The 11,188-nt window shown below is 41.7% G+C and overlaps 1 protein-coding gene across 4 annotated transcripts in view; it reads right to left on the bottom strand.

The window, feature by feature from the left end:
* Positions 1-5,286: 5,286 nt before the first annotated feature.
* The window catches only part of LOC139754200 (uncharacterized), a 122,646-nt gene continuing 116,744 nt past the window's right edge, over positions 5,287-11,188 (bottom strand). The window contains exon 8 of one of the 4 annotated variants that reach the window (XM_071671418.1): positions 5,287-9,254. In XM_071671418.1, the coding sequence (XP_071527519.1) occupies positions 9,028-9,254 (227 nt within the window). In that variant the 3' untranslated portion in view covers positions 5,287-9,027. The remainder of the gene's footprint in view (positions 9,255-11,188) is intronic. The other 3 variants (XM_071671417.1, XM_071671416.1, XM_071671419.1) reach the window with 3 other exon arrangements.

Genomic DNA, 11,188 nt, shown 5'->3' with positions numbered 1-11,188 from the left:
CTGAATGAAGATATTTGCTCATTATACATAGTTATCTGAATACAAAAACATTTCACGAGTATAACAAAAAGAATGGAGCATATGAATTACCTCAAATTATTAAAAGAACCAGAGCTTTACAGTCAGAGGGAGAGATACATGATGAAATTATTTTATGTCTGACAACAAATGGAGGAACAATTTTCTGAACCTGGCAGTGACCAGAAAAGGACCATCAACTCAAGAGTAATTTCTGGAAACATAAGACAAAAATACATATATGCTCAGCAAGTAAGTTGGAAGTCATTTAATGGGTGGCATAGGAAACTTAAATGGAGTGATTACAGAAATATTCAAGAGAAGATTAGACTCACTGAGAGGGTGAAGGCATGTACAGAGCATCAGACTGGGGAAGAGCAGTGTGGTTTCAGAAGTGGTAGAGGATGTGTTGATCAGGTGTTTGCTTTGAAGAATGTATGTGAGAAATACTTAGAAAAGCAAATGGATTTGTATGTAGCATTTATGGATCTGGAGAAGGCATATGATAGAGTTGATAGAGATGCTCTGTGGAAGGTATTAAGAATATATGATGTGGGAGGCAAGTTGTTAGAAGCAGTGAAAAGTTTTTATCGAGGATGTAAGGCATGTGTACGTGTAGGAAGAGAGGAAAGTGATTGGTTCTCAGTGAATGTAGGTTTGCGGCAGGGGTGTGTGATGTCTCCATGGTTGTTTAATTTGTTTATGGATGGGGTTGTTAGGGAGGTGAATGCAAGAGTTTTGGAAAGAGGGGCAAGTATGAAGTCTGTTGGGGATGAGAGAGCTTGGGAAGTGAGTCAATTGTTGTTCGCTGATGATACAGCGCTGGTGGCTGATTCATGTGAGAAACTGCAGAAGCTGGTGACTGAGTTTGGTAAAGTGTGTGAAAGAAGAAAGTTAAGAGTAAATGTGAATAAGAGCAAGTTATTAAGTACAGTAGGGTTGAGGGTCAAGTCAATTGGGAGGTAAGTTTGAATGGAGAAAAACTGGAGGAAGTAAAGTGTTTTAGATATCTGGGAGTGGATCTGGCAGTGGATGGAACCATGGAAGCGGAAGTGAATCATAGGGTGGGGGAGGGGGCGAAAATCCTGGGAGCCTTGAAGAATGTGTGGAAGTCGAGAACATTATCTCGGAAAGCAAAAATGGGTATGTTTGAAGGACTAGTGGTTCCAACAATGTTGAAGGGTTTGCGAGGCGGGGGCTTTTTGGGAAAAGAGTTTTGCGCGGGAAGGGATGTGCGGGAAAATGAGATGTTTGGGGAAAATGTGTGGTGTGAGGGGGTTTTGATCAAGAAATAACGTAAGGAAAAAAGAGATGTGTGGAAAAAAAAGACGGGGTTTGAGAGAGCAGAAGGGGGTTTTTTTTGAAAGGGTTTGGGCACATGGAGAGAATGAGTGAGGAAAAAATTGCCCAAAGAGGATATATGTGCCCGGAGGTGGGGGGAACGAGGAGAAAGGGAGACCAAATTGGAGGGGGAAAAGATGGAGTAAAAAAGGATTTTGGTATTCCTCACGGGGGGAAAAGGCGAAATAATAATTAATTTATAATTATTTATATTAATAAATTAATTTAAAAAAATTTTTAAAAAAATATTTTTTAAATTTATTAAATTTATTTAAATTTTTCATTTTTTTATAAAAAAAAAATAAAAAAAAAAATATAAAAAAAAAAAAAAAAAAAAAAAATATATATATATAAAATTATATATAAATATTATTATTTTTTTTTTTTTTTAAAAGCGCCCCCGGGAAAAAACAAAAAAATGGCCCAACCCACCCCCATCACATGTATAACATACTTTCCCCCCTGAAAAATACATACCCATACATCCCAATTTTAAAAATATATAAACACACAGAATTTACATATATTAAAACATTACCTAATTCATAGTCTGCCTTTATTTATTCCCATCCCACCCCGCCACACATGGAAATAACAACCCCCTCCCCCCCAAAAGTTCCCAATAGGTTTGGAAAAAAAACAAAAAAAAGGCCCCATTTTCCACTCATCTCTAGCTGTCATGTAATAAAAAAACCAAAAAACCCCAGCTCCTTTCCACATCCAAGGGCCCCCCAAAAACTTTCAATGGTTTCCCCAGCCTTCACATTCCCTTTTCAATCCATGACAGGTTTGACCCGGTATACCACATTGTTCCAATTCACTCTATTTTTCCCTTTCAACCTTTCCCCCCTTCCCCATTTCAGGCCCCGATACCAAAAATCTTTTTACTCCATCTTTCCACCTCCCAATTTTGGGCTCCCACTTTCCCCCGTTCCCTCCACCTTTACACAATATCCTCTTTTCAATCCTTTTCCTCAACCCCCAAAATTTTTTCCAAGTGACCAAACCATTTCAAAAACCCTCTTCTCTCTCCAACCACATTCCCTTTTTTTTACCACACATCTCTTTACCCTATTAAAAACTTTCCGTTTAAAAACCCCCTCACCCCACATAAGGGCCTCAAAAAATCTCAATTTTCCCCAAAAAATCCAAACCCCCTTCCCACAACTCTACCATAACCCAGCCTAACAACCATATAACATTGTTGGGAAAAAAAAAATATTTTTAAACTACCCATTTTTTTCTTTTAAGAAATGTTCTCGACTTCCCCATTCTTCAACGCTCCCAGAACTTTTGCCCCCCCCCCCAACCCCAGAATTTACTTCCCTTCCATGGTTCCTTCCCCTGAAAAACCACTCCCAAAATCTAAAACACTTCACTTTCCCCCATTTTTCTCCATTCAAACTTACCTCCCAAAAGACTTTCCCCCAACCCTCTGTACCTAATAACCTTTCCCCTTTTCACATTTACTTAAAACCTTTTTTCTTTTACACATTTTTCCAAAATCATCACCCCTTTTTCCCGTTTTTCCACGAAACAGCCCCAGGCTGTAAAAAAACAGGAACAACAATTTACTCACCCCCAAACTCTCTCAAACCACAACAACTGAACTTCCCCTTTTTTCCAAAACTCTTGGGATTCACCTTTCCCAAAAAAAACCCCATCCAAAACCCAAAATTAAAAAAACCCTGGAAAACCTCACACACCCCTCCCCAAACCAAAATTTACTGAGAAAACCAAACACTTTCCTCCTTCCCCACTACACATGCCTTTTCATCCTTGAAAAAACTTTTCACTGCTTCTAACAAAATTACCCCCCCCACCCAAAAATTTTTAATACCTTCCAAAGCATCTCTAAAAAAAAAATCCCCCCCCCATCATATCCTTCCCCGATCCTAAATGCCTAAATAAATCCTTTTTTCTTTCCCAAATATTTTTTCATACAACCCTTTAAAGCAAAAACCTGATCCACAACCTTCTCCCATTCTGAAACCACACTCCCTTTTCCCCATTGATCTTTGTAATCCCTTTCACCCTCTCAACAAAACCCCCCCATAAAATTTTCCCCAGGAAACTCAACAAACTTACCCCCTTGTAATTTGAGCTTCCATTTTTACCCCTTTCCTTTTACAATGGAAAACATAAAGCATTCCTAATCCTGGGCACCTACCATGACAACAACATTAAATAACCTTACCCCCAAATCAAAAATCATAAACCCCTTTTTTAAAAAATTCCCACGCAATCCACCCAAACCCGCTGCCTTGCCGGCTTTAATCTTCCGAAACTTTATACCTCTTCTCTGTTTACCAAATATTTCCCAACCTTCCACTTTACACCACCTCAACCAAAACCCTTATTTTCTGCCACTCACAAAAAACACATTCAAAAACCTTAAAAATACTCACCCATCTCCTTCTCACATCACACAACTTTTATCACCTCCCCATTCCCCCTTACTGAAGTTCCCATTTGTTCCCTTGTCTTACGCACTTTTTACCCCCTTCCAAAAATCTTTTTTTCCCCCAAAAATTAAGATATCTCCCCCCCCCAATTTTTATTTGCCCTTTTTTTTTCACCTTTGCACCTTTCTCTTGACCTCCTGCCTCTTTTTTTTATCATCTCCCATCATTTGTTTATTTCCCTGCAAAAACTCCAAATGCCTCTTCTTCTTTTTCACCAAAAACCCTTCTTCTTCATCCCACCTACAAACCTTTCAAATCTCCCCACCCCCCAGTTTCAGCCAAAGCTTGCAGCCATCACTGCTTCCCAAAATTTAATCCCATTCTCCCCTTCCCCTTACTTTTTGTTCTCCCCTTTTTTCCCATTCTGTCTCATCCCCCTTGGTATTTTCCTCACACAAGTCTCCTTCCCAAGCTCATTCCTCCCCCCCTTTTACCCAACTCTCTTTTTTCTGAAAACTTACAAATCTTCCCCTTCGCCTCCCAAGATAAAGATCAGCATCCCTCCAGTTGCACCTTAAACTTTCCGCCGCGCCTATAATTAACAGTAATCCAATAACGCTCCCCTGGGCCCTCTCTTACTTACAAGTATTTTCTTTCTCTTTTTTTTAACCGGGGATTCCAATCACCATCCTTTTCAGACTAAAAATACAAACTCTTACCATTTCCATTTACAAACTGAAACCCCATTCACCAATTTTCCCCCAACGCCACTTACTCGCCCTTTTCATTCAAATCAACCATCATATAACCTCTCTGATCAAAACTAAAACAACTCATCCTTCCCAAACATTGCCTCTGATCTTTTTTCAAACCCGGGGGCAATGCACCAATAATCACCCCTTCTCCATCCACTTTCATTTTACCCCCACAACTAATTTACTTTCACACTCTATTACAATCCCACCACTCCTGTTTCGGAGAGTGCTATCCTTCCTTCTTTTTTCCTCTATAACCCCTCCCCTTTTCTCAAAACATTCCCAAACCACTCTTCTCTTTACCCTTGACTTCGTTTCATCAGACCCAAAAATCCAGGTTCCTTCCTCAAACATCTACTATTCTCCTTTTTTCTCATTTGGTTACACCACACACATTTAGCACCCCCTCTGAGAAGGAATCACTGGGGAGTGTTCATCCTTCTCGAAGGCTCAGATTGGGTGTCTAAATGTGTGTGGATGTAACCAAGATGAGAAAAAAGGAGAGATAGGAGTATTTTTTGGGGAAAGGAACCTGAATGTTTGGGTTTCTGACTAAAAACGAAGTTTAAGGGTAAAGGGGAAGAGTGGTTCTGGGAATGTTTTTGGGAGTAAAGTCAGGGGTTAGTCAGAGGACAAGAGAAAGGGGGGAAGGAGTGGGCATTTCTTCTGAAACAGGAGTGGTGGGAGTATGTGATAGAGTGTAAGAAAGTAAACTCTAGATAGATATGGGTAAAACTGAAAGTTGATGGAGAGAGATGGGTGATTATTGGTGCATATGCACCTGGGCATGAGAAGAAAGATCATGAGAGGCAAGTGTTTTGGGAGCAGCTGAATGAGTGTGTTAGTGGTTTTGATGCACGAGACCATGTTATAGTGATGGGTGATTTGAATGCAAAGGTGAGTAATGTGGCAGTTGAGGGTACAATTGGTATACATGGCGTGTTCAGTGTTGTAAATGGAAATGGTGAAGAGATTGTAGATTTATGTACTGAAAAAGGACTGGTGATTGAGGATACCTGGTTTGAAAAGAGAGATACACATAAGTATACGTATGTAAGTACGAGAGATGGCCCAAGAGCGTTATCGGATTACGTGTTAATTGATGGACGCGCGAAAGAGAGACTTTTGGATGTTAATGTGCTGAGAGGTGCAACTGGAGGGATGTCTGATCATTATCTTGTGGAGGCGAAGGTGAAGATTTGTAGAGCTTTTCAGAAAAGAAGAGAGAATGTTGGGATGAAGAGAGTGGTGAGAGTAGGGTGAAGAGAGTGGTGAGAGTAAGTGAGCCTGGCAAGGAGACTTGTGTGAGGAAGTACCAGGAGAGACTGAGTACAGAATGGAAAAAGGTGAGAACAAAGGAGGTAAGGGGAGTGGGGGAGGAATGGGATGCATTTAGGGAAGCAGTGATGGCTTGCGCAAAAGATGCTTGTGGCATGAGAAGCGTGGGAGGTGGGTTGATTAGAAAGGGTAGCGAGTGGTGGGATGAAGAAGTAAGATTATTAGTGAAAGAGAAGAGAGAGGCATCTGGACGATTTTTGCAGGGAAAAAATGCAAATGAGTGGGAGATGTATAAAATAAAGAGGCAGGAGGTCAAGAGAAAGGTGCAAGAGGTGAAAAAGAGGGCAAATGAGAGTTGGGGTGAGAGAGTATCATTAAATTTTAGGGAGAAGAAAAAGATGTTTTGGAAGGAGGTAAATAAAGTGCATAAGACAAGGGAGCAAATGGGAACTTCAGTGAAGGGGGCTAATGGGGAGGTGATAAGTAGTAGTGATGTGAATAGATGGAGTGAGTATTTTGAAAATTTGTTAAATGTGTTTGATGATAGAGTGGCAGATATAAGGTGTTTTGGTTGATGATGTGCAAAGTGAGAGGGTTAGGGAGGATGATTTGGTAAACAGAGAAGAGGTAGTAAAAGCTTTGCGGAAGATAAAAGCCGGCAAGGCAGCAGGTTTGGATGGCATTGCAGTGGAATTTATTAAAAAAGTGGGTGACTGTATTGTTGACTGGTTGGTAAGGTTATTTAATGTATGCATGATTCATGGTGAGGTGCCTGAGGATTGGCAGAATGCTTGCATAGTGCCATTGTACAAAGGCACAGGGGACAAAGGTGAGTGCTCAAATTACTGAGGTGTAAGTTTGTTGAGTATTCCTGGGAAATTATACGGGAGGGTATTGATTGAGGGGGTGAAGGCACGTATAGAGCATTAGATTGGGGAAGAGCAGTGTGCTTTCAGAAGTGGTAGAGGATGCGTGGCTGAGGTGTTTGCTTTGAAGAACGTATGTGAGAAATACTTAGAAAAGCAAATGGATTTGTATGTAGCATTTATGGATTTGGAAAAGGCATATGATAGAGTTGATAGCGATGCTCTGTGGAAGGTATTGAGAATATATGGTGTGGGAGGCAAGTTGTTAGAAGCAGTGAAAAGTTTTTATCGAGGATGTAAGGCATGTGTATGTGTAGGAAGAGATGAAAGTGATTGGTTCTGTGAATGTAGGTTTGCAGCAGGGGTGTGTGATATCTCCATGGTTGTTTAATTTGTTTATGGATGGGGTTGTTAGGGAGGTGAATGCAAGGGTTTTGGAAAGAGGGGCAAGTATGCAGTCTGTTGTGGATGAGAGACCTTGGGAAGTGAGTCAGTTTTTGTTCACTGATGATACAGCACTGGTGGCTGATTCATGTGAGAAACTGCAGAAGCTGGTGACTGAGTTTGGTAAAGTGTGTGAAAGAAGAAAGTTAAGAGCAAATGTGAATAAGAGCAAGGTTATTAGGTAGAGTAGGGTTGAGGGTCAAGTCAATTGGGAGGTAAGTTTGAATGGAGAAAAACTGGAAGTGAAGTGGTTTAGGTATCTGGGAGTGGAGTTGGCAGCGGATGGGACTATGGAAGCAGAAGTGAATCACAGAGTGGGGGAGGGGGCAAAAATTCTGGGTGTCGAGGAATGTGTGGAAGTCGAGAACATTATCTCGGAAAGCAAAAATGGGTATGTTTGAAGGAATAGTGGTTCCAACGATGTTGTATGATTGTGAGGAGTGGGCTATGGATAGAGATGTGCTCAGGAGGGTGGATGAGCTGGAAATGAGATGTTTGAGGACAATATGTGGTGTGAGGTGGTTTGATCAAGTAAGGAATGTAAGGGTAAGAGAGATGTGTGGTAATAAAAAGAGTGTGGTTGAGAGAGCAGAAGAGAGTGTTTCGAAATGGTTTGGTCACATGGAGAGAATGAGTGAGGAAAGATTGACCAAGAGGATATATGTGTCAGAGGTGTAGGGAACAAGAAGTGGGAGACCAAGTTGGAGGTGGATAAATGGAGTGAAAAAGATTTTGAGTGAATGGGGCCTGAACATGCAGGAGGGTGAAAGACGTGCAAGAAATAGAGTGAATTGGAACAATGTGGTATACCAGGGTCGACGTGCTGTCAATGGATTGAACCAGGGCATGTGAACCGTCTGGGGTAAACCATGGAAAGTCCTGTGGGGCCTTGATGTGGAAAGGGAGCTGTGGTTTCGGTGCATTATTACATGACAGCTAGAGACTGAGTGTGAACGAATGGGGCCCTTGTTGTCTTCCTAGCGCTACCTTGCGCACATGAGGGGGGGAGGGGGTTGTTATTTCATGTGTGGCAGGGTGGCGATGGGAATGAATAAAGGCAGACGGTATGAATTATGTACATGTGTATATATGTATATGTCTGTGTGTGTACGTATATGTATATGTTGAGATATATAGGTATGTATATTTGCGTGTGTGGATGTGTATGTATATACATGTGTATGTGGGTGGGTTGGGCCATTCTTTCGTCTGTTTCCATGCATTACCTCGCTAACGCGGGAGACAGCGACAAAGCAAAATAAATAAATAATAAATAAATATGAATCATATAATTTTTTTATTATACTTGATCACAGTTTCATGCATCAGAGAGGAAGCACCAGGAAACACACAAAGAATGGCCCATCCACTCATGTATACATATACATATACTTAAATGCCCATACATGCACATATACATACACTGACATATACATATGTGCACATGTATATATTTATACTCGCTTACCTTCATCCATGCCTGACACTACCCCACCGCACAGGAAACAGCATCACTACCCCTAGCCTCAACGAGGTAGTGCCAGGAAAACAGATAAAAAGCCCACATTCGTTCACACTTAGTTTCTAGCTGTTACTGTGTAATGCACTGAAACTACAGTTCCCTATCCACATCCTGGCCCCACAGACCTTTCCATGGTTTACACCAGATCTTTCACATGGCCTGGTGCAGTCCACTGACAGCATGTCGACCCTGGTATACCACACAGTTACAATTCACTCTATTCCTTGTACACCTCTCACCATCCTGTATGTTTAGGCCCAAAAAATCGATCAAAATCTTTTTCACATGCCCATTTTTGCTCTTTGAGATAATGTTCTCTCCTTCCACACATTCTTAATCACCCCCAGAACCTTCGCCCCCTCACCCAATACGAGTGTAAAACTCTCTCACCATAGCATTCAAATACTAATCAAACATACCAGATGAGGAGTGCTACAGGTCATCACCAGCTGCCTGTGTGTCCTGGCATCCTTGAGGCAAAGGTTCTCATTGATCCTGGAGGTGATGTGTGAAAAGCGGAGGACCTCCCCCTGCAGGAGATCTGCTTGATTCACAAGCTCCTCCAGCCGCCTAGTTTCCATTCGATTCTCCTCCTGCAGGTATTTAGCTTGCCCTCTCTCCTTCTCTGAATGAAGATATTTGCTCATTATACATAGTTATCTGAATACAAAAACATTTCACGAGTATAACAAAAAGAATGGAGCATATGAATTACCTCAAATTATTAAAAGAACCAGAGCTTTACAGTCAGAGGGAGAGATACATGATGAAATTATTTTATGTCTGACAACAAATGGAGGAACAATTTTCTGAACCTGGCAGTGACCAGAAAAGGACCATCAACTCAAGAGTAATTTCTGGAAACATAAGACAAAAATACATATATGCTCAGCAAGTAAGTTGGAAGTCATTTAATGGGTGGCATAGGAAACTTAAATGGAGTGATTACAGAAATATTCAAGAGAAGATTAGACTCACTGAGAGGGTGAAGGCATGTACAGAGCATCAGACTGGGGAAGAGCAGTGTGGTTTCAGAAGTGGTAGAGGATGTGTTGATCAGGTGTTTGCTTTGAAGAATGTATGTGAGAAATACTTAGAAAAGCAAATGGATTTGTATGTAGCATTTATGGATCTGGAGAAGGCATATGATAGAGTTGATAGAGATGCTCTGTGGAAGGTATTAAGAATATATGATGTGGGAGGCAAGTTGTTAGAAGCAGTGAAAAGTTTTTATCGAGGATGTAAGGCATGTGTACGTGTAGGAAGAGAGGAAAGTGATTGGTTCTCAGTGAATGTAGGTTTGCGGCAGGGGTGTGTGATGTCTCCATGGTTGTTTAATTTGTTTATGGATGGGGTTGTTAGGGAGGTGAATGCAAGAGTTTTGGAAAGAGGGGCAAGTATGAAGTCTGTTGGGGATGAGAGAGCTTGGGAAGTGAGTCAATTGTTGTTCGCTGATGATACAGCGCTGGTGGCTGATTCATGTGAGAAACTGCAGAAGCTGGTGACTGAGTTTGGTAAAGTGTGTGAAAGAAGAAAGTTAAGAGTAAATGTGAATAAGAGCAAGTTATTAAGTACAGTAGGGTTGAGGGTCAAGTCAATTGGGAGGTAAGTTTGAATGGAGAAAAACTGGAGGAAGTAAAGTGTTTTAGATATCTGGGAGTGGATCTGGCAGTGGATGGAACCATGGAAGCGGAAGTGAATCATAGGGTGGGGGAGGGGGCGAAAATCCTGGGAGCCTTGAAGAATGTGTGGAAGTCGAGAACATTATCTCGGAAAGCAAAAATGGGTATGTTTGAAGGACTAGTGGTTCCAACAATGTTGTATGGTTGCGAGGCGTGGGCTATGGATAGAGTTGTGTGCAGGAGGGTGGATGTGCTGGAAATGAGATGTTTGAGGACAAAGTGCGGTGTGAGGTGGTTTGATCGAGTAAGTAATGTAAGGGTAAGAGAGATGTGTGGAAATAAAAAGAGCGTGGTTGAGAGAGCAGAAGAGGGTGTTTTGAAATGGTTTGGGCACATGGAGAGAATGAGTGAGGAAAGATTGACCAAGAGGATATATGTGTCAGAGGTGGAGGGAACGAGGAGAAGTGGGAGACCAAATTGGAGGTGGAAAGATGGAGTGAAAAAGATTTTGTGTGATCGGGGCCTGAACATGCAGGAGGGTGAAAGGAGGGCAAGGAATAGAGTGAATTGGATCGATGTGGTATACCAGGGTTGACGTTCTGTCAGTGGATTGAATCAGGGCATGTGAAGTGTCTGGAGTAAACCATGGAATGTTGTGTGGGGCCTGGATGTGGAAAGGGAGCTGTGGTTTCGGGCATTATTGCGTGGCAGCTAGAGAATGAGTGTGAACGAATGGGGCCTTTGTTGTCTTTTCCTAGTGCTACCTCGCACACATGAGGGGGGAGGGGGAAGGTATTCCATGTGTGGCGAGGTGGCGATGGGAGTGAATGGGGGCAGACAGTGTGAATTGTGTGCATGGGTATATATGTATGTGTCTGTGTATGTATATATATGTGTACATTGAGATGTATAGGTATGTATATTTGCGTGTGTGGAC

This window comes from Panulirus ornatus, chromosome 16, assembly GCF_036320965.1.
Source record: "Panulirus ornatus isolate Po-2019 chromosome 16, ASM3632096v1, whole genome shotgun sequence".
In the NCBI taxonomy this organism is placed as follows: Eukaryota; Metazoa; Arthropoda; class Malacostraca; order Decapoda; family Palinuridae; genus Panulirus; species Panulirus ornatus.
This window is presented reverse-complemented; position numbering and strand designations above follow the sequence as displayed.